The sequence below is a fragment of the Culex pipiens genome, chromosome 2 (assembly GCF_016801865.2).
Source record: "Culex pipiens pallens isolate TS chromosome 2, TS_CPP_V2, whole genome shotgun sequence".
Taxonomy (NCBI): domain Eukaryota; kingdom Metazoa; phylum Arthropoda; class Insecta; order Diptera; family Culicidae; genus Culex; species Culex pipiens.
The window spans coordinates 59,836,893-59,861,265 of record NC_068938.1 but is presented as its reverse complement, the minus strand read 5'-3'; the positions used below and the strand labels follow the sequence as shown (position 1 = coordinate 59,861,265).

Below are 24,373 nucleotides of genomic sequence, written 5' to 3'. Positions count from 1 at the left end.
GATTTGTGGGGTTTTGTTTTTCTGTGGGCGCCCATTCACGGCGGAGAAGATGTACAATGTATCAAATGGAAGTTGGGGTCGGGTGGTTTGCGAAAAGAGCGGATAATTTTGCAACGATCAGCAGCAAACATAAACAATTCCAGCTAATTTGACCAACTTATGCTGGGATCAACAATAGTGGGACGTGATCGATGCTACGGTTGCATAAAGTTTTAATTCTGAAGAGTGAATTGTTTTGTCGATCTAGAACAGTGTTTCTCAACCGGTGAGGAATTCCTCCCTGGAGGGAATTTGGTCATTCTAGGGTTGGGAGGGGGGGGGGGGGGGGGAAGAGGGTTCAATAGAAATTCAATGTCTTAAATCATTTTCTGGCACATTCTTTGAAACTATCAGTTTCTTTGATTAGTAATAACAACATTTGTTTTTTCCCCAAAAAATAATTATTTAAGTTTTAATTTCTGTGAATTTTGGCATTTCTTGAAACAATAAAATGATTTTTTATATTTCTCAGAGATTTGAATTTTTTGGAAACAAGCAGATTTTATTGTGACAGATTCACAGCAAAAAATCCGATGGTAAAATCGCATGCAAAAGCATGCACATCACCTTTGTCAAAATAAACACTTAATATTACACACTGCATGTAAATTTTTTGCAAACACAAAAAGTTGCAACCTACGGGATTCAGACCCAGCACCAACAGTAAGGACTGGCGCCTTAGCCCACTCGGCCATCAGACCGTTGAACAGCTGTAAGGATAAACGCACATATGAGCTTGACATTTCGGTCAAGTAGGTTTCCCATACTGATGGGCTACATATTTCAGGGTGTAAAATCACATAAAATTGCATAAAATAATGCAACATTTATTTTACACCCAGGCCTTTTACACGCAGCTGGATTACTACTTTTTTAGCTGTGTTTTTTGCTGGTTTCTGTGAGAATTTTGTACAGTTTTAAACAAGAACAATTTTTTGAGAAATAATTGGAAATTGAAAAAAAAGATTATCAAATATTATTTAAGATTGTTTGAATTCTTCACATTTTTTAGAGTAATCTGTCTTCTGCCGCAGATAATTATTAATTTTATTTTATATTTGTACGTATTTCATCATTGTATATTTATTTTTTGTATATTTAACGAAAAGAAGCCTAGAATAGTGGCTTTTCTTGTTCAAGAAAAAATGATCAAATAAACAAACAATCAACCAAAATCAAACCAGAGCTGTCTGTTTTTTTTTTTTTTAATTAAAATAAAACGTTTTCAAATACCTACCATTGTTAATTGCGTAATTTACACTTTAATTTGTTATGAAAAATTGTAATTTTCTGAAAACCTAAAAAAAAATTATATTTGTGCATTGATACCAGTAAATTAATAAGGGGAGGGGGGAATGAAGTTCTTGCAAATCAGTCAAGGGGGTAATGGATCGCAAATGGTTGAGAAACACTGATCTAGAATGTTATGAAAGTTCTCTCGAAATCGAACTTTTAAATTTTAATTTTTGTAATTTTTAATCAGGCTGAAACTTTTTTGGTGCCTTCGGTATGCCCAAAGAAGCCATTTTGCATCAATAGTTTGTCCAAATAATTTTCCATACAAAATTTGCAGCTATCCATACAAAAATGATGTATGAAAATTCAAAAATCTGTATCGTTTGAAGGAAATTTTTGATCGATTTGGTGTCTTGAACAAAGTTGTAGCTATGGATAAGGACTACAATCAAAAAAAATGATACACGGTTAAATTTTTTTGTAATTTTTAATTTATTTTTTTGTCACTAAAACTTGATTTGATTTGTTATAGTGGTCATCAAATGTCAATGTTAAAATATGATGTTTTCGAAAAGATCGGAAAATTTCACGAATGTTTCATATTTCAACATTGTAAATTGGACCATTAGTTGCTGAGACATCGATATTAGAAAATGGTGGGTTGTTTGGGTGAGACTTAGAAAACATCAATTTTCCTGTTTTTCAACTTTTGCATTGCAATATAAGAGCAACTAAAGGTTCTATCAACAAAGTTCAAAAAAGCAAAATAAAGAGAATTTTATCAGCTTTTCAAAAATGTTCTTTTCTTAAGTGTGCAAACATGCGCACAAATAAAAAAAAAACTGCTACTATTTTCTAAAAAGTTACCCAAAAATGGCTATAACTTGAAAACGGTGCACTTTATTAAAATTTCACTCAAGTACTTTTTGATTTCAAATTTGATTTTACATCGAAAAATTAAATTGAAAAAAATTTGCGACCAACATTTCGATTTTTTGAAAAAAAAACAATATTGATTCAAAATTTCATAACTCGGTCAAAGATTGTTTGCCCATTCTGAAAATTTCTGAAAAATTGGCAGGGGAGGGGACATTAACCTAAAACATATTTAAAAAAATGTGTTTTTTTGCAATTCAAGTTTTAGTGACAAAAAGTTTAATTTAGAATTACCAAATTTGTTTTACCGTGTATCATTTTTTTCAGTGTAGTCCTTATCCATACCTACAACTTTGCTGAAGATACCAAATCGATCAAAAATTCCTTTAAAAGATACAGATTTTTTAATGGACAGCTGCCTAATTTGTATGGAAAATAATATGGACAGACTAATGATGCAAAATGGCTTCTTTGGGCATACCGAAGGCACCAAAAAGATACAGCCTGATTAAAAAATACAAAAAAAATGATTTACCGAAATCTGAGAGAAACTGGTCACAAAATCGAGCAGCATAAGTCAAATACTTTTTCAATGCGATTTTGTAAGGGATCACTTTTCACTTTTCAGTTACACACAAAAAAAAACCGATAGCATTTGGCAAATTGTTGCATAAATTACATTTTTGACTTAAAATGCCCAACTAATCATCATTTCGAGTCGCAAGTTATTCAAAAACTATGTCTTTGACCTTGAATAAACAAAAAAAATGACCACAATAAAACAATAAACAAACAGGTTTTGTTTGATTGACCATTCTGTGCTTTGTCCCGAAGTTTGGTTGAATTTGGTCGCCGGAGTCCCGAGTTATAATTGCACATGTTTACGGTAGTCGAGCTCGTACTTGTATCAAACGCGTTCTGACCTGAAATCCCTTTGGCTAGTTGTCGCACTTACATCAATTTCCAGGCTGTGTCAAGATAGCACGACAAGATTGAAACTTCTTTCGTATGAAAAGTGACAACAATGCACTGAGTTTTTTTTTCGGTTTTTATTGAATATCTCTGGATTGAAATCAAATTTTGGGGATCTGTGAAGGGCAAAAGGTGAGGCATTGTGAGCGGCACAAAATGGCGTTCTTGACTCAATTTGGCCCAAAATGCATGTGCGACAAGCTAGCACGACAGCGACGAAACGTTACAAAAATATTACGGGTCGTATAGCTTTTTAAAGTCAAAATTTCAAGTATTTTTTCAAAAAAATATTCCAATTCTTAAAAATTAATAAGATTCAAAAATTAGAACATTTAAACATTTCAACATTTTTGCAGAAAACAAATACAAGATAGAATATTTGAAAAAAGAGGAAGTAGATTATTCTAAATTTAGGTTCAAATACTGTTCGTCAAACAGTGTAAAATGAGAAATACCTCATCACGTGTTCAAACGGTAAGTGGATTAGCTAATATATGCAAAATGGCACTTTAACCACCGGTTTAACAGTAAACTAGCACAGAAAATAGGAACGCTTATCGGGACCATCCGACGAGCGTCTAGTGACTGTCACTATATTCTGTCCCGGGGTAAAAAATGCTCTCCGAGAGTTCGTCTTAATTACCTCTCGCAGTGACACTCTGTCCAGCGACTGGGGCAGTTAAGCTCAAACCAAGGTGTTAGCTCTGATGGGGGCTTGACTAACTACCCTCGGACAATTGCGCGTAATTGGAGTATTTTACGGTCCTCTCGCTGCATCACAACTCCTGTGATGACTGCACAAGACAAAAACGGTCCATAATAGTTTGCACGTGCAGCAGCAGAGCAGATGTCTTTATGCAAATTTTGAGTACCACTTTTAGCTGCCAGTTAGAAGACAATTTGCACATCCATAATTTTCCCTGCACATACTCGTCGTTTTGTCTTGCTAATGCCATTGATTTACGATCGGATATTGAATAAACAGCTAATGGAGGAATGCAATGCACAAATGAATACGACTCCAATCAATCCTAGCCTGATGATATGCAATTGTGACTGAGAAGAATGAATGTGACTGCAGCAATCACTTGATGTTCTATGGCTGATCGATAAACTTTTTTTTTTACAAGATGTGGTGATGTGTATTTTTTTAAAGTATGACTTACAATTTTTACAATTATAGAACACCCTATCGCAAAGTTCGCAAAGCCATTAGTAACCTACAAAAGCCTCGATCACTCGTCAATGCGTCCATAAAAATCTGCGAACAGGTCAGCAGAAGGAAACACCTTGAACAATCAATCAAACCTGGTCTAATGCAGTGTACAACTGCCGTTCACAGCAGTCTGCTCGGTCAGTGCAGGTCCCAATAATGGCGAAGAAATGCAGTAAAATTCCAACTCAGACAAAGGAATCTCCCGCGCGCTTTGAAATATTGAAAATAAATTCTTCACGTCGTAAAATCTGGGCGGATCGTAACCCAGCCGGTGATGGATGAAGGTAAACCGCTTGCTTGTAATAAACAGCTCCGGTATTATGTGATCGCGAATTTTATTGTTGCTAACTGTGTTGATTCAGAACGCACTGGAATTAGAATTTTATTAGGATGCATTTACGGTGCTTGTTTTGGATGCACCGTGTGCACAAGTTGGCAATAAAACTGTGATTTATTGCCTAATGTAGGCTTTTTTTACGGTTTGATGCACTGGATTGGCATTTGATGAGGAAACACTTGTTCTTGTTTTAGGCTCTTAAAAGTAAAATTTAAGTAAATGTGATTGTGTTGAAAAAATTAAGGTATAAATCTGGACAACACAAGGAAAGAACTCCACGGCTTCAGTTAAATTTATTACTCAACTCGAGGTGAAAACTATAGCGTTCCAGCTATCATTTGACAATGCGGGTTTTCTCAAATAGTTCCTTATTGCAAGCTGTCAAAAGGCTTTTGCTCCAGAAATTTACCTCTTTAAAGTATTTTCAGCCTTTCATCAAACGCTCAACGTTTGCTCATCTCCAGTGACACAGTCAATCTCACCTCAATGACATCATTTCTAGTAGCAATGCGCAGTAGAAGCAAAAAAAAAGTTATTTAAAAACAACACCACAAACCCCTTCATATTGCACATCACGTGCGCAATAACGTGCGCGATCAGATCATGATCATGCTCGCACACATAGAAATCATAACTTGAAGTTGAAGTCAGCTCAAAGTGTCGGCCAGGAAAAACAAAAACACAATCAACTCGCAAGACTGCTAGCGCGGTGCTGCCATATATGTTGTTTTGGCGCATTTTTTTTTTTTTTTTTCATTTTTACGCCAGCATAGAGAGCGACAGCCTGAATGAACGATTATGCAAGAGAGTCAAAGCGTTTGCCACCGCCGCGCCATAATCGCCCAGGCGCAGGCTCGAAAAACGCGTAAATATCGCATTAATGTCTTTCTTAATTACACATCCGTCACACTGTTGACCCTGCGCGCTTTACTTTACTTCGAGTTGTTGTTGTTTAGTTGCCGGTTTTTGACCGACTGAACTGGACCGGACTGGGCCGTGGTCACACTAGTTTTAGACGCGAGTGGGTTTCTGGTTCGGTTATAGGACACGCTTTTGGCCGGGAGGAAAGTAAGAAGGCTGTAATGACTATTAGAGAGGAGTGCCAAGTCAATTCGACTGCAAAATGTTTCGTTAATGGGAGAAAAGCATTTAATTCCAACGTACACAAAAAAATATGACAATATTACATCTGGGAATGGTCATCGAGTTTTTGTCGGAAAAAGTTAAATTTTACATTAGGAACTGGTAAAATTTTCATCAGTATCTGTTGACATTATTTTGGGAAAATTACTCAACCGTTCAAAATTTCAACCTTCCAAATTTAAACTTTTTTTAACTGTGTAAAAAGACTTTGACTTTCAGCACTTTTGAAGTTTTATTGCAGATTCTAAGGCGCCATCCACAAGTGACGTAGCATTTAAAGGGGGAGGGTGTGTGACGATCTAAACAATTATTGGAATTTTCTTTCTACGAATTGGAAGGGGTCGGCTGGCTTAGAAGCTGCTTAATTTTTTTATCTAAAGATAAGTAAAAATAAGCTTAATCATAATTAAATAAGCTTAGTCCTATGAAAAATAAGGCAAAATAATGTTGTAATACTATCGATTGTTTGAACGTAAAAAAGTGGATAAAAATATGAACAAATTTTAACCTGTCAAAATGCGTGTTTTATTCCTATATCATTGTTGAAAATGTCATAAGTGCAAAAACAGTGTTTATTTTCTTCTGTAACTTTTACATGTATATATGACTATTGTATGTATCTTTTGACTTAATTTATTTTGTCTTTCTGGAGAGGATGTCCTTTATCATAAAATACACAGCAAAAAATCCGATGGTAAAATCGCATGCAATAGCATGCAAATCACCTTCGTCAAAATAAACACTTAATATTACATACTGCATGTACAATTTTTGCAAACACAAAAAAAAATTGCAACCGACGGGATTCAAACCCAGCACCAACAGTAAGGACTGGCGCCTTAACCCACTCGGCCTTCGGACCGATGAAAAAAATGTAAGGATAAACGCATATATGAGCTTGACATTTCAAGTAGGTTTCCCATACTGATGGGCTACATATTTCAGGGTGGTAAATTACATAAAATTGCATAAAATAATGCAATATTTATTTTACACCTAGGCCTTTTACACGCAGCTGGATTACTACTTTTTTAGCTGTGTATAGATCATCGTTTTCAATATTTAGTAAATCTACTTTTCTCTTGAATTTCAGAGATGCTTTTTGAAAAGAAGAATTCAAGTAAGACTTTTCAAAATGAACTCTCTTTGTTTCATTTGAAAAGTCTTTTGGAGCACATCAAAATGTGCTATAAAGTTACAGAATTGGTTGGACATTTTCTCATACACAGCAAAAAAATTAGCTATCCAGCTGCGTGTAAAAGGCCTGGGTGTAAAATAAATGTTGCATTATTTTATGAAATTCTATGTAATATTACTCATATTATTGAAATATGTAGCCCACCAGTATAGGGGGATGGCGTCGCTATTTTTAGACCAAGTTTTCCACCTTTTCTCATCGAAATCGACTACTTTATCGACTTCGTTTTGCTGGGCGAGATAGGACGCCGTCTATTTTTAGAAGATGACTCAGCACTTTTCCACTCTAGCACTTAAAAAAACCAGATGGCAGCACAATGTAACGCCACCTCCCTATGGCAAACCTACTTGACCGAAATGTCAAGCTCATATATGCGTTTATCCTCTTAATTCTTCATCGGTCTGATGGCCGAGCGGGCTAAGGCGCCAGTCCGTGCTGTTGGTGCTGCGTTTGATTCCTGTCGATTGCAACTTTTTTTTTTGTTTACAAAAAATGTTCATGCAGTTTTACTATGTTGTCCCGTAACGCTACATTTTCATTTCATGGTAAGCACAGGTCTATATGGTCCATTCTCAATGAGGAAAATCAATTATCTTTTCAAATGTGTAATAACATTCATTCAACATTACGCCCTTTTGAAATGTTAATTTAGATTTGAAAAAATGAAAATATTGTTTTCAAAAGATCGGAAATTTTCACGAATGTTTCATATTTTAAAATTGTAAATCGGACCATTAGTTGCTGAGATATCGAAGTTAGAAAATGTTGGGTTGTTTGGGTGAGACTTAGAAAACATCAATTTTCCTGTTTTTAAACCTTTGCATGGCAATATCTCAGTAACTAAAGGTCGTATCAACAAAGTTCAATAAAGCAAAATATAGAGAATTTTCTCACCTTTAAAAAAAATATGTTTTTCAAATGTGGGCAAACAGGGGCACTAATTTTTAAAAATTGATAACTGAGACTATTTTTTAAAAAGTTACCCAAAAATGGCTATAACTTGAAAACGGTGCACTTTATCAAAATTTCACTGAAGTACTTTTTGATTGCAAATTCGATTTTACATCCAAAAACGCAGTTGAAAAATTTTTGCGACCATTATTTCGATTTTTTGAAAAAATCAGTATTGATTCAAAAATTCATAACTCGGTCAAAGATTTTTTGCCCATTCTGGAAATTTCTGAAAAGTTGTCATTTTATGTCCCCTAAAACATATCAGAAAATGAAAAAAATAAAAATATTGTTTTTTTGCAAATCAAGTTTTAGTGACAAAAAGTGAAATAAAAAATCACCAAAAAAAATTTTGCCGTGTATCATTTTTTTCAGTGTAGTCCATATCCATACCTAAAACTTTGCCCAAGACACCAAATCGATCAAAAAATTCCTTCAAAAGATACAATTTTTTGAATTTTCGTATATCATTTTTGTATGGACAGCTGCCAAATTTGTATGGAAAATTACATGGACAAACTAATGATGCAAAATGGCTTCCCTGGGCATACCGAAGGCACCAAAAAAGTTTCAGTCGGATTAAATAATACAAAAATTAAAATTAATAAAAAAAAGACCGATTGCTCAATTTATTTTGTCTTTCTGGTGAGGTTGCCCTACATAAAAAAATTGATCCTCTTTTTATTGATCATATTTTTTCTTGATTTTAAGAGAAACTTTTTGAAAAGAAGAAATCAAGTAAGACTTTTCAAAATTAAATCTCTTTGTTCCATTCATTTGGAGTACTTAAAAATGTGCTATAAAATACGGAATTGGTTTATAAATATTTAGAAAATTATAAATTTTTTAAACCCCCAACATCTTTTTGCAACCGTTTCTAACACCCTTACTTCTTTAGGTCAAAATAAAGGATTTTTCGTGGACTTAATATTCAAAGGAAAGCTTTAACTTTACATACTGAAAATTATTATACTTAAAATTTCCCATTTTTGTATAATATATATTAAAAGATTTTTTTAAAGGTCCTATAATATTTGGAATTCTCTTTGTTTATTGGACCTTTTAAAATTATTTCTTGGTTTTTATTTACAACTTTGAGGAAAATTCGGCTTCAAACTATTGTGCAATTGACTAATATGCTGTAGTTGAAAATTCTTTTTTTTTCTACCATCGTCACCAAGACCAAAACCATCGCATGATTTCACTTCGTAGGGGAGTTTCCACAATGTGGGTGTTAAAAATGCGACATGTCATGCGTTGCACAGACACCTCCTTGAATAATAAGTTACACATTTTTGTCTTTGTATTATTGTTTCATGGCTTCTCCGAGTTTAGCGTCTCTTCCTCTCAATCATCCTTGGACCTCGAGCTGTTGTGTCTCGAAGGCACTGATACAGACACTCTTTTTTGTATAAATGAAAGAGTGCTGGATTTTTTATGTAGAATGATTCTTTTCTAGATAAATAAAAATATATTAATGTTTCTCAATCTAAAATGCAAAAAAAAGTTTTCTTTAACAAAAATACTTTGTATAAAATATATTTTTTGTTTAAGGACCACGAAGTAAATTTAATGCACCCTCCAAACAATATATCACACCAAAGAAAAAATCCAAAAAGGAGTAATCGCGAACACACTTCGTCACGCAGCAAGGAGAAAGTTATGTGATTTGTTGTGATGTGACCATTGTAATGCGACTGATCGATGGCGACGAAGGAGATTTATGCGAGTTTTACAGCGTAGTTACGCGACACAAATTTGCCCATAGTGCTTCGGGTTATGTGTTGTGTAATATGTACAGTTACATTTAAAGTCGATGATGTTGTCTGTAGCATTTCCGATTTGGGCTTCGGGGAGATTTGGGTCATATTTTATCTTCAAAAGGGTTTCTTTTATAACACAACTTCTATTGTAATAAAACCCTAAACACGTTTTATCACATTTTTTTTAAATTTAATTGAAAACTAATTTTAGGCTCATAATAATTAGTAATAATTAGTCAGAAAAAAGGTTCGTCGCTTACCAATCGTTCAACTCTTGTGTAACTTCTCGAGTTAAATTTATGGATTGAGGGGCTTATTGACCCAGAAACACTTACAAATGACTCAAAGCTCCAATTTAAATAATGAATTTTACCTTATTTGGGTACCAAAAGCCGATTATCGATTCTTCTATAATTGATCAGTTTGATTGTAGCGCCAAAGGTACCGTTTACACACGCAGTGTAATCGATCACCCAGCGTTTACTGGTGGCTGATTCTTGCATTCACGTCAATTTCACGCCTATCGATGACCGCCGGGGCCATGTTCACAACGATTCGTTCCACTCACTTTGTTGGCCTAATAGCGGTGGGCTCCCCTTGCCGGAAAATAAGCCCAAAACTTGGATGCGTTTCACGCTGGAATCACACCAACACCGTGATGATAGCGCCATCTAATTAAGAACGATTGTTTAGCACACCAGCGGTAGCACTTACACTCATTTTTTTCAAATTTGCTCACAATATGTTCCGAAACAAACACCTGGTGGAAAAAAGAGTCCATCGTTAAGTGATTTTATGGCGCCCCTAATGATAATGCAAACAAGCATTCATTGAACAAGTGCGCAGAAAAAAAAATCGCACATTGCTGATGACTCGTTGCTGCAGCGTTGCATTAATTGCTTCACCCATAATTGTTGAGTAAACGCTACCGCGGGTATGTTGTTGTTGGGCGCGCTCAAGAGGTGAGTGTGATTCATCAACACCATCGTCAAATACTCGATGAATGAGTGCATCGGCACCAGACTCGCGAACACTGCGAAACAGTCGGTTTTGGGTAATTAGGAAAAAGTAATTAATAGATTCGCCGTATAGTGAGTAGTGACTGTGGCAACTAAACTGAAAAAATGAAAAGTAAGTTTCAGAGACGTATCTTGGAGAAATGCCCCCCTTTATGGAACTTCAACAATCTGTTTTGCGCTTGCCATTTAAGCTTTTTTTGTTTCAAGATACTTTTGTTATATACGAAAAATATCACTTTTTGAGTTTTTTTAAAGGTCCTATAAGCTATTGTGTTTTCCATGTTTATAGGACTTGTTGAAAAATTTCAAAACTTGTTTTGTTTTCTTCTTTAAGTTTATTGCAATTTAACAGCATTCATCTTTCTTAATCCAATGTTAAAAAGATGTTGGCCAGGGCTTCCAAAATATGACACGTTTTAAAATATTGACAAACTCATGAAAATAAGTGTAACCAATCCATAATTCTCAAGTTTTTCAATAAAAAAAGAGTTCTTCTTTCCAGAGCATTTCGAAGTCAAGAGACGTTCAATTAACACTTGCAAATATGTTTCAATGTTTTTTAAAGTTCTTCTTCTTTTTCTTTCAAAATGTTTTTTTTTTTGAACTCACAAATTTATCATTGATGAATGAAATCATATCCTTTGCCTAAAAACCCCAATTTTAGACTTTAGGCATTTTTGTATGATAATTCTTTGTTTTTCAAGCTTGGAAATTAAGGTGTTAATAATAATCAGTTATTGCTTGAAAATTATGTTTACTAATTAAATTACTCATAATTGAAAACATAATATTTTTTTAGTGTAGAATAACAACCTGGATAGGGACCATCCATAAACCACGTGGACACTTTTTTGGGAATGTGTTACCCCTCCCCCTCCCCTCGTGGACAACTGTCCATACAAAAAAAAATGTATGGATCGTGGACAATAGCCGAACCCCCCCCCCCCCCCCCCTCAAGTGTCCACGTGGTTTATGGATGGTCCCATAGTAAATAAGCTTATATCTGTAAGCCCATACATCCAATTGAAATGTGGTCAAAGACAAACTTATGAGAAATTTGACGAACTTTCCGGTAAAAATATTTTCGAGACTGAAAAATCAAGTCTGTCATATAGAAATTGCCAAAAACGATCAAAAACCCTATTTTTTCAACATTTCTATTTTTAAAACCGCTGTAACTTCACAAGGATTGGACTTAGGACAATGGTCAATATGGAGACTTTTATGTTAAAATTGTCTGGAAAATCGATTCCCACTATCGGTTTTTGCAAATTTTTATGTTTAGAGCACTTTTGAAAAAACAGTTTCAGTAAATGATTTTTGTATTTTTTTTAGGTGAGTTGCTTCATCTTTCATTTTTTGTGAGTCTTTTTGTAACATCTAAGGCTATTTTCACAAAAAAAATTGAACGAAAAAAAATCGTGGGCTCACCTTCAAATTTGACTTTTAAACTTGAAAATCAAAAAATCTCATAAAAGTTGAGGGTTTTTTTGTTTCAGTGTATTTTTTTCGGAAAGCCCGTCAAATTTCCCATAAGTTTGTATTTAACCACTTTTTGATACGATGTAACGGCTTCGAGATACAGCCATATTTAAATTACGAAATACAAATATATTTAAAAACACTTACGCCCTTCTCAAATGTCATTATCGAGTGTAATAGGCTCCATATACACAAAAATATAAGCGTAGTATAACATGTCTACAAAGTTTCATTGAAATCGGAGAGGGTCGAGAAAAAAGTACATAAAAAATCCTGTTTTGGGCTGGAATTGTTGATTATTTGAGGTTCTTAACGAATTATAATTTTTTGAACTTATTTTGAGTTTGTTATATTTCGAAATTCTTTTCAACTAGTTTATTTAGCGGAGAGTGGGGAGACTTGATCCCCTTTTTTTGTATCGCACATAACTCTATCAATTTCTCACAAAACTAAAAACTTTTTGCATGAATTGAAAGCTTAAACATTCATCTATGTTTGGCTAATAAGGGTATTTCATCAGATGAACTCTTCGAATCATGCCAAGCGTTTAAAAAAAATATTTTAAACCGGCATTTTAAAAATGTTAGGGGTAACTTGATCCCCCTTTCAACATTGTGAAGAAATCTTAAGCAAAATGTTTCTTATTCATCCAAACTTTTAATTTTCTATAAGTTACAGCAATTTTACATAAAACCTGTACGTTTGTGTTCAAAATATAACAAATTTAGTATGTAAAATATTTAAAAACCTAAAATATTATTTTTTAGACCAAAATTAAGCATGTTTACAAAAGCTGGAAATTTTTGTTTACAAAACTTTTGAAAAAATGTTCAAACTGCAATAAGTTATGTACAACTATACTAAAGGAAACTATGTATGAAAACCCAGCCCAATTAATTAATCTTGAGGCTGATTCCAGTGACTGTAAAATGCAGGGATCAAGTCTCCCTAAACGCACTTTTTTAAACAATTGATTGTAAAAATAGTTTGACGATAAATTTTACATCAAATGCGTAAGGGTTTTGGAGTTGATAAGTTTATCAAACAATTCATATGTAAAACATATTTTTTTGAATTTTTTTTAGTGTTTTCTATGCATATCAAAAAATGAAAAAAAGATCTCTTGGAAGTTTTTTGCAGTTCGTTTTAGAAAAATGTGTGTAACTCAATCTAAACATTTTTTAATTTTTTTTCTTTGTGAGTTTTAGTTAATTTCGCACAACTTTCTAGAACAAAGCTAATTGTTTTACCCACATGCTGACGAGATACAGGCTTGGGATCAAGTGTCCCCGGGGATCAAGTCCCCCCACTCTCCCCTACCTACAAAAAAAAAGTTTCAAAAAAGTGAAATTTTGCCTAAACTTCTCAAAACTGAAAATTACATATTTGCTTAAATCAAACCAAAACAGTCACATTTAATTTTACTAACATTTGGCATACTGAAAATACTGCGTCTGTTGTGTTTTGGCATATCATACAGATATTGTGTCAAAAAATGTGTAATCTTACATCAGAAAATGATGATTTTTCATCAGTTTCTGCTTAATATTAATTAGGTACCCATTTTTTGGTAATATTACTCAAAAAAGGGTTAATATTCAACCTACCAAAACTTCAACATTCCAAAATTCAACTTTTTTTTATCTGTGTAGCTGAACAATACTGAAACTGTAGCTGACCAAAATTCAGTAAAATTTTGCAAATTGTGTCACAATTTTGATGCAGTTTTTCATAACCTATCCTATAAAAAAATTGTTGAAACAAACTTTTATGCTTTAATTTCAAACAATTTTAATAGTACCGTAAAATTTGAATTTTTAGTCGTGAAAAATCACTAACCCTGACCATGATCATCTTTGATAAATAGCAATACTTTGAAAACATTAACATTAAGGATTTATTCTTAAGGTTTCGAGATGTCATCAATTTCATGACTTTTCATAGAATTAACTATAAATAACCTTTTTACTAACGCACCGAAGATAAAATAATAAAGAGCATGATAACTATAAAACCAATTCCTCTAACCCGTGCATACGCCGCTGCACACCAACCAGGCAGCGCGAAAAGTGATAGTGAAGTGAAGATAACTAATACTCCTGGTGGGTGGCGATGCCGCCGTACGCAACGACGGACAAGTCTAACTTTCTTCACAGTTCCTAATTGGCCACAGTCCCGGTCGCTTCATATGTGAAACTATAGCCGTCTCGAATTAATGTACCCATTTTTGCATTTTTGTTAAGTTTTAAATAACAATTCTCCTCATTGTTCTTTCTCCACAGATGGCCGACGCCCTGAAGCTGGCCGACATGCAGCGGGCCAGCGTCGAGTTCGAGCGGCAGCGCCACCTGGCCAACTGGCTGATCGAATCTAGTCCGCACATGCCGATGGTGACGCCCCAGCAGCAGCAAAAGCAGGCCCAGCAGCTGGCCAAAAAGGGTGCCGCCAAAGCGTTCAAGCAGAATCCCATCTTCTTCCTAGCGAAAATCGGCCATAACATGAACCTGACCGGAAGTGCCAACGCGGCCGCCGCTGCCGCCCCGGGACCACCCCCTAACCTGCTGAGCACCAACTCGATAGCGTCCACGTTCAACTCGCAGACGAACCTCCCGCTAGCGATCGTGTCCTCGTCCGGCCGGGACGGGCACAAACCCAAACTGAGGCGGTTCAACTCGCACGACACCAGCGCCAACATGTTTTCGGTGGCGGAATTCGAAAACGCACGACTCGCGCGACGAAACGAAATCGAAAACGCCGCCCTCCTGCGTCAACGCCAGCGCTACAAGCTGAACTCGCTATCCTCCGGCGGCGGAGACTGCTCGACCGGGGAAAGCAAGGGCTCCAAGCTGAGCAACGATTCCACCGGGGAGCCCCTGTTTGCGGAACACTTCCTCGAGAAGTTCTCCCTGCCGCGGGTGGTTCGCATTTCGTACACCTCGGACAGTGGCGTCGGAAGCAGCAGCTCCGGTGACCAGACCATGACCTCGTCCAGTTCGGCGGAATCGACCAGCACGTCCGAACGGAAAAAGAAAAAGAAGGGCCAAGCGGGCTCGACGACGTGCAGCAGTCCTGCGAATGGGGAGCTGTTTTTGCTGTATCGGTACATGCGCAACTACAAGGTGTACCACGTGTTCAACTCGAAGAGTGGCAGCAACCGGAAGAAGGGCTACAAGATACCGCAGGATTATCCGGGTGAGTTTGAATGTTTCGATTTAATCATCGATTCAATATGATGGAGAAGCGAGATGTACCAAAAATAACCATGCGTCTCCACAATAGTTTTGCCCTATATTTTGCCTTCATCACTGAGGTAAGGCTCTAAATACAGGGGTGCCCAACCTTTTGGCCCTGCGGGCCAGATCTGATTTTTCTGAAGCAGTGGCGGGCCGGAACTATTGTTTGATAAATGTTGAAAATGCAACAAAAAAATCATAACATTATATTCATCAGATCAATTTAAAATAATCAAATAAAAAAAGTATGGATGGTCCCTTTACAAAAAAACACTTTTTGTGTTATTGTGCACTTTTATGCAAATATCGTAGAAAATATTGTAAAATGACACCACAATTTTAAAAGTTATTCTTAAAATTTCTTAAAACAATTGAAATTTGTGAAATTTTTTTTTGCAATTTTGAGACACTTTTCAATATTTTAAAAATATTTGCAGCGAACTTCGTTATCTATATAAATTATTTGCTTTTTAAGCTTATTCTTAGCAATATTTATTGCTAAAAAGTTTTTTAGAAACTACATCATTATTTTCTTACTCATTTTAAATAAAAATCAATTTAAATAAAATGGCTCAAAACAGAAAAACTAAAATTTGAAGTAAACACATTCAAAATTTAGAGAAATTTAATATTAGATTAATTCTGTACAACGATCCAAGTTTGTTATATTTGTTATTTATTAATTTAATAATTTATTAACAATTTCATTAACAGCCTTAAGGGTCATTGATAGAACTATGTTGAAATGCCATCGCGGGCCGGATAAAATGGCTTCACGGGCCGGATCCGGCCCGGAGATTGCGGGAACCATTGTGGCCCGACCCGGCCAGTGTACCACAAACTGTATGACCTACTTGGGATCCCATACGTTGCTATTGAAATATTTTCGGAAGTTGAATAAATGGCAGGAAATCGCACCAAATATCCTCTTATAAGATATCGTTTGATAGGTGATCAAAAGACCTTCCCAACAAGTCCACAACATTGAAGATCTCGCTACCCTGTCTCGAGTTATGACCACTTAACTGATATTTATGGACTTTGTTATTCCGGATCTTAAAAAATATATGAAATTAGTGTCCAAACCCATCTTATTACCCATTGTTTGTATAGAGTGAGGAAGGCATCAACCACAGAGACGAATTAAGTTATTTTTTTTCTTTATTTTTGCCATTTATGCCATGTTGAACAACATTTGTCTTTGCTTCTCTGGTTTTGTGTTTTTTAAACATTTTTTAATTTTATTTATGATTTACCTTGCTTATTTTTATTTAACATGATCTACAACCTTCAATAATTATCTTTTGCATCATTTTATCAATAATTTGCTTGATTTTCACTTTTTTGCCATAACATTAAAACATTAAACCTTCGCTCCGAAACCGGTTGGTTTCTTAAATTTTTTTTATGATTTCTATTTTGACATTATATAGGGCCTTTCCATGATCATAACTATTCAACTTTTTACCGAGCATGATACAAATTTTGACACTTTTTTTGATAAAATGCATTATTTTTAATGTTGTTTACATAGCGTTCATGTTCGTTAATTCCCGTTATTTTTTATTTTAATCTTAGAGAAATTTTATTGGACTTCGATAGTCGGACTAGGGGAAGAGCGTGTTTTCCCATCGGGAACTTTCTACTGTTTTATAAGCAAAGTGAATAGGGGAAATATGCCCATTTTAAGCCTAATAAGCGTCGTGTTTGAATGATGCTAGGTAATCTGGATTGTTCCTTGAATTTCACTAAAACCAAGTACACCAACGAGTAGAGCAACTTTTTGTGAACATTTCTGTTTATTTTCACTTTTATTAAAAGTTATGCTATTCCTTTTACAAGCATTTAAAAAAAATATTTCAAAAATGCATTCTAATCAGTCGAGTGCATTAGGCCACGCCCATTTTTCTATTTTCAGCTTAGTTTTTTTTTTTCTTCTAGTGCTCTTTTGGGTCTGCTTAGTGCTGCCAAAAATTTCGCTTCTCGCTCGGTTTTCTTCAGCCTTCGATTGGAATGGGTATTCAAAATTCAAACGTCAGAAGACTTAGCGCGTTTGTTTTTTTTTTTAATGGTGCTTGCTAATTATTTACATTTTTCGGGATTATTTTTCAAGTGAGTGACTAAATAATGTGCAAAAGGACATGTTGCCGGTAGTTGGAAGCAATTTTATATCTTAAGCGCTTTGAAATCGTTAGCGCAAGTGAAAATATATTGATGACGACTTTCGTTAAGCAGTTAACCTCTCATCTTGCGTGTGGATGTGTGTGCAACCAAAATGATGAGAAATGGTCTCGCAAAATAGAAATTATGATCAAAAGTGCACTAAATTTGATCTTTTTGGCCAGTAAATGGCATAAATTTGCGTGCTTACTCGAGGCGGTGCTGTTGCTGGTAAGTTTATAGCCTAAATAGTATTTTTGGAGCTTTAATCGAGCATCAAACTCTTCATATGACGAAGATAGGTGTTTGATTAGAAAGGGTATATTTCCCCTACCAGTAAAAAAAACACAAAGAATGTACAAATTGGATAGAAATAGGCGAAAACTCTCAATCTGCCAAAAATTTGAGATATTTTCTAACAATGAATTGAAATTGTTTGCAATTTCTTATAGACTACTTGAAGTATTTTCATTTTTTAAATATCTTAATTTGTAAAAATGGTGGAACTTTTTTTGCTAGTGAGGAATTCTTGACCAAATCCAGAAAATGATTTCATTTCTAGAGTTTTTTTGAAAGGGTCCTATAAACTATTGTCTTCCTTATGAGTTAGTGGGTCGATTCTCGTACCGGGATGATGAAGTTCTTTGTTTTAGGAGACAATTTTTAAGGCATAAAAAAGTACGGACCAAAATGTTGCCGACAAATTATGCTTTTTCGAAAAAATGATTTGAAAAAATAAAAATTTGACTCATTTTGTTTTATTTCAGTGTAAACCAAATTTGCAATCAAAAAGTACTTTGCTGATATTTTTAATAAAATGAGCCATTTTCGAGATATCTCCTCTTTAACTTACATTTAAACTCGGCGCCAACATTTTGAGGCTTTTATCCCCTAAAACATATCAAAATATTTCAAAAATAAAAAAAAAAACGAATTTCAGCAAAAAAAAACGTTATTTTAAAAATCGAAAAAAACATGTTCCAACATTTTTTAAATACTTCTCATCAATACCTACAACTTTACCAAAGACACCAAATCGATCAGAAAATTCCTCCAAAAGATACAGATTTTCGTATACAGTCCAGACGCGTTTATACGAAGACCCCGGAAAAAATTCACTTCGGATAATCGAATTAAGGATTACTCATAGGCTACTCTAAATGAGTAGCTTATGTAGTAGCTCCCCCCCTCCCTTCCTAATTGCGCTACGTTATAAAACAACGCCATTCAAGTTGTTGTCGGATTTCGGAAAAAAACAAAGTTCTTCCAAGAAGTGAGATTTTCTTGAAGTTTTATTTATTTTATATTACCACTTTATTTACAATTTAAATTACTTATGGGTTAATACAATATATTATTCGAACTTTTTTTTGCTTGATTTTTTGTTTAAATGTAAAAACTGTAATAACTATTAAGAGATCCAAACGTCCTGCATAAATCTGACTCATCTATGAAGATTTCCTGCAAGAAAGGAGAAAACAGTTATTTTATAATAAAATACAATTATTTTGATAATAGTAAGCTGAATTCAACAATGTTCAAACTCCCCTCTCCCGACCCTCATTCCAGGCTACTTTTCGTTCCTCACCGAGAAGGGCGCAGCGGCGGCCACCGCGTACACGACGATCGTCCAGCTGGTGCGCGAGCGCGTCTACAAATTTCTCTCGCTCGAGAATCTGTCCGCGTACACCGAATCCCACGGTAACCTATGCGTCTTACAGACATCTTTTTTTATATAATAGATAACGGTAATAATGCGAGTTTACCACTTTTCAGACAACTACAGCCACAAAACGCACTACGTGAAGGCCACGGCCAAGGCCGGCCAGGTGTACCGGCTGCTGGCCGTGTTCCAGGACGGCGACCAGCAGCACAAGGGCGCCTCCTCCTCCTCCTCTAGTCAAAAGGACGCCGTCTCGCTGAGCGGGTCGGGTTCGGGCGCCGACAAGGAGCGCGGCAAGTACGCCCAGCTACTCGGGGACAATCGACAGGTAGGATTTGGACTTGGCTGATTTGTTGGGCGGATTGGAATTTGACGGGGTTTTTTTTTTCGTTTCAGATCTATTACGTCTCGCTGTCGGCCAAAGGGAAGTTCTACGAGATCGAGCAGCACACGGCACCGGTGCTGCAGAAGAGCAGCAGCCTCGGCCATCCGAACAGCAACAGCAAAACTCCCAAGCAGCTGAACCGGGAGTGCGTGCACCGGATCGGGTTCATCATGCAGTCGGAGGTGAAGCTGCCGCTGAACTTGAAGCTGATCGCGAGCATGGCCGCAAGCGGGAGCCAAACCGGGAGCGTTCCAGGTGAGAGTTGATTGGGGATTTTTGTGTGGTGTCTTGGGTACTGACGAAGCGACTTCTTTCAGAGTACATCACCATCGCCAAGATCAGCGTGGAGAATTTCACCGTGGCCTGTCCGATCGACGAGCAGGAGTACGCGTCGTCGCTAACGTTGACCAAGCTGCACACGTCGCCGCAGCTCAAGTTCACCAAGTGTTCGCTCGGGTTCGACAGCGAGCAGCGGATGTTCCTGAACGCCGCCATCCAAACCGTGCTCAAGTTTTGCCAGTTCAACTGCGACAATTTTACGCGCGTCGTCGACAACGACGCCAACTGGGCCGAGCTGCAGCAGCTGATGAACGCCGTCCAGCAGCAGCAGAACTCCGCCAACAGTTTGAACCACCTGGCCGCGGCCGGGTCCTCCGGTGGGACCGTTACGAAAAGTGAGATGTTGAAGAAGCTGAGGCTCACGCGACTGTTTGGAAGTGGTGGGGAGCGCAACCAGGGTTCCTCGTCGGGGCACGAAAAGGAGGACTCGATCATATTTTTGAGTAAAAATGATCTGGAGAGCCTCGAGTGTGGTCAGCAGCAACAGCAGCAGCAGCTGCCCGAGCATGACCAGCAACCAATGTCTTTGGCATCGGGGATGAGCGACAGAATGAAGGTGTTTACGCCGAGCAAGAAGAAGTGGTTCAAGGGATTGCGATCGAGCCAGGAAGTGGACGGGGAAGGGGACGAGCAGGAGAAGCGACAGTCCAGTATAGACCGGTACAAGGACATGTCGAGGCTGATCCAGGAACGGTTCGGCGACATTGACATCAGCGGTATGAGCGTTCCGAGAGCAAACTCAGACATTGGTTATGACGACATTGTGAGCGGGAACCCGGACGAGATCGGCGATCGCGAATGCGGCCTGCAAAAGTGTCTATCTTTGCAGCACATTGAAATCAAAACGGACTCCGGGATGGACATTAGGAACAAGGACAAGCCCGACCTGGTCAACAACATCAGCCTGAGCGAACGGGAAGAAGTGCTGTCCGAGTCGGAAGATACCATCTTCTTCCCTATCAGAAGCAGCGCCGCACAGCAGTCGTTCATGACCCAAAAGCTGTACAGCGAGTTCCACGTCAAAACCAAACAACACAGCAAGTCCCAGTCCAGCATACAACACCTGCTCAATCTGGCCAGTCCGCAGAAGCTCCAAGACGGCAGAAACAAATCACGCGACAAGAAACGCTCCGAGATCGTGCTCTCCTTCGAAGATCTGCAAAGTCTCAACCGAGAGGAAGACCTCGCCGGCGAAGGCAGCAACCCTCACCGCAACCGACTCAGCATCCTGGACGACCTGCCGTACAGCAGCGTCCGCGACTCAATCATCATCCAGGAGGCCGAACCCCGCACGCCCCCCTCCGAGAGCATCTACGCCGAAATCTGCGCCGAAACTCCACCAACCGTCGCCGCCCCTCCACCCCGTCCCGAGAAGCGCTTCACCAGCATCCGGATCAACGTGCCGTCCAGCGACGCGGTCGTGAGCCACAATCCGGCCGGAAGTCGGTGCGCTGCGGCCGTCGCCAGCCCCGTCGAGGACAACATCTACAACACCATCAAGTGACGATCGCTTTCCCCCCATTTTTTTAAAAATCGCTCAAATTACACGTGCCTTCAAACTCATTACTCTCACCGGCAGCGCACGCTTCAAGTCGTGCAAGGAAATATCCCCGCTTAACAAGTTAGAGTTTAGTTTTACGACAAAAAGAAAATTGAAAAACATATCGAAAGAGACAGGGAACGCAGGCAAAAGTGGACGGAATCAACGGCGACCAAAGTATTACCGGAACTTGTGATAGAAACAAAATAAACGGAAGAAAAGCACGCAAAAGCAATGTTTTCTTGATAATTTAGTGTAGCGAGAGGTAAATTTGTGATGGAAAAACAATAATCGAAGTACATTTTAAACGCAATAAAAGCACTCGTTATTACCGGAAATATTTTATCATTTATATCACTTGTAATAAATTCTTAAGGCATAATCGGCAAGTCGCGCGCTCATTTAGGCAAATATCAAGCAAGCAATATATAATTTAACACATCCACACGCAATCTGATTCTTGTAAGTTTCGTGTACCATCAGCAAATTGTATTTAAAGTAAATAAACAGTATAAGAAAAACAAAAACTCACCTGGTTGTTTCTTTCACCCCCTCGATGACGCGCAGAATCCGCTCGCACCGGGCCCGGTCCTCGCCGACGTCGCTGACGACGCGCTTCAGCAGGTGGAGCAAGCTGTTGTACTCGGCGATCAGCAGGTTGCGCTCTTCCTCGTTGTACTTGGTCGCTTCCAGATCTGGAATTTATCGGATAAATATTCGGTTATTTTTATCTTTTCTTTAATAGCCCAATTTAACGAATTTAACCATCAAAACTAAGCCGAAGCGTTTGATACGCATCCTTCCTCCCCTGTTGATTCAGTAAAATGTGATCCGTTCACACAATCTCTCTTTGTGGTTATTGCAACACAGTAGGCCTGACCGATTCCTAAATTTGTACAATAAATACATTTTCTGGTATAGCATAATACCATTGTCATTTCAATAATTGAAATTAATAGCAATTATTGTTAAAATATGCCTGGAGGCTTAGGGCCGTAACAAAAATTCCTGGGTACCATTTTTTGTCAGAAATAAAGAAACTGTTAGCAAAAAACACAGCATAAGTGCTAAAATGCTAAAGCTAAAGTAAGTCAAACTTTCAACCTTGATTTAAAGCTAAAGTAAGTCAAACTTTCAACCTTGAAATTAAGAGTTCGTTTATGTAATGCAAACCAAAGAAAAAAAAAATATTTTTCGCAATTTTTAAAGATTGATGCCTACCTAGAACCTCACTGATTGATTCCCACTTACCCCTATCGGTCGCACTCGGCAGCGTGTCCAAATAAATATCCCTCATCTTCTTCGAGTGGGTTATCATTTTCACGTACTCCTGGTCCGCCCGTTCCCGAACCTCTGCCAGCTCTTTCGCCGTTTGCCGCTGCCGATGGCCGCCCGTCGGTGTCTCCTCTCCCTTTGGCATGGCCTCCACCTTGGCCCGAAAATTGTCCATAAATCCCCGATACTGGCCCTCGATGTACGCGTCGGTTTCCACCAGAGTTCCGCCCAAGTTTTTCACTCCCAGCGCATCGAGCAGCTCGTTGCGCCTCTGTCGCTTGCGTTGGTGGCCGTTACCGGCTTGGGACGGCTGTGGCGAGAACAGTTCCTTAAGATTGTCCGTTTCTTTCCCGTTGATGTCGTAGAATTTGTTCTCCAGCAGCTGGAGGGATATCTCCGTTAGAAGGAAGTTGAGATTCATCGCACGCTGAGTTCGAAAACTGGTCCAAATCACTTTTTTTTTGTTCCTGATAAAAGTTCTGACTAACACGATATCGTTTTCAAATAAAACTACAATTTTAATTGATATTACAAAAATAAAATCAGTAGTTTTGCTCCCGCGACACGATACGGACGGAGTTACCGATCAATTTGTTTACAAATAAATCCACCACCCACACTCGTGATCCACAAAACTGTCAACAGCAATTTAAAAGGAGCTTTCAACATGTTCGAATCAATCAGAATTGGGTACTAAAGCCCTGTGTCAATTTTTATGTACAACGGTAAAAAACACGATTAAAAACCATTTCTGATCACTTTTTTTTCATTTTAATGCAAAAAAAAAATGACAAGACAACATTTTTTCGATGGATCAACTATGGTCCCCTTGGAACGAGCTGTCAAGTAGGAGCTTTTCTGTCAAGAAGGACCGCGAAGATAATTTTTCAAAATTGATTTAAAAATCAATTTTAAACTCTTTGTGGTCGTACTAAGGGTCATTGTACTCAGAAAAATAAGCTTTATCGCTGTAAACAATAATATCAACAATCTTAGCTTCATTTTAGGACCCAATTTTGGGTTAAATTAGTTTCAAATAAAAATGGTTAAAAAAAGGTAATTTCCATTAAATATCAAAACCGAATCGATCAAAACATTTTTTAACTTTATTACAAAATTAGGAAAGTGCGGTCAAATTTGAAATCGGAGTGGCACGTCAGTTCGTCAGTGGTTGATCCATCGAAAAAAGGTTGTCTTGTCAATTTATTTTTTGGTCCTAAAATTTAAAAAACGTTACTTAACTCACCTTTAGGTGGTTGGTGCCTTCCTCACATTTAGAGAGTAATGCTATCCAAAAAAGATACAAAAGAGTGGACCTTTCAGTGTTCTATCAACTTGATTCATTATTCATACCATCAGATTTGGTAGTCAGATCTTCATAATTCAGGGCATTTATGTGCTTATAACTTTTGATAGGGTTGTCAGATCTTCAATCTTTTGAACTCGTTGAAAAGGTCTTCTGATCACCTATCCAACGACAGGTCGCATGATAGATCCGGACAACGTTTTCATCGAAATATATGAGATCCGGCTTCTAAAAAGTGCA

At 37.4% G+C, this 24,373-nt stretch overlaps 2 protein-coding genes across 2 annotated transcripts in view; one reads left to right on the top strand and one right to left on the bottom strand.

The window, feature by feature from the left end:
- The window catches only part of LOC120413590 (uncharacterized), a 142,413-nt gene extending 120,352 nt beyond the window's left edge, over positions 1-22,061 (top strand). The window contains exons 5-9 of the mRNA XM_039574498.2: positions 14,515-15,424; positions 19,195-19,326; positions 19,402-19,616; positions 19,685-19,928; positions 19,991-22,061. Of these exons, the coding sequence (XP_039430432.1) occupies positions 14,515-15,424; positions 19,195-19,326; positions 19,402-19,616; positions 19,685-19,928; positions 19,991-21,516 (3,027 nt within the window). The 3' untranslated portion in view covers positions 21,517-22,061. The remainder of the gene's footprint in view (positions 1-14,514; positions 15,425-19,194; positions 19,327-19,401; positions 19,617-19,684; positions 19,929-19,990) is intronic.
- On the bottom strand, positions 18,900-23,422 carry LOC120413591 (uncharacterized). Its single transcript, XM_039574499.2, has 3 exons — positions 22,804-23,422; positions 22,085-22,247; positions 18,900-19,086 (listed from the first exon to the last, which is right to left on the bottom strand). The coding sequence occupies exons 1-3, from the start codon at positions 23,246-23,248 to the stop codon at positions 19,074-19,076; spliced, it is 621 nt and encodes a 206-aa protein (XP_039430433.2). The 5' UTR covers positions 23,249-23,422; the 3' UTR covers positions 18,900-19,073.
- Positions 23,423-24,373: the final 951 nt, after the last annotated feature.

Coding starts and splice junctions, on each gene's coding strand:
- LOC120413591 (XM_039574499.2), bottom strand. CDS start 23,248: ATGAATCTCAACTTCCTTCTAACGGAGATATCCCTCCAGCTGCTGGAG. Junction 22,248..22,803: donor GCCGAGTGCGACCGATAGGG/GTAAGTGGGAAT, acceptor GATAAATTCCAG/ATCTGGAAGCGACCAAGTAC.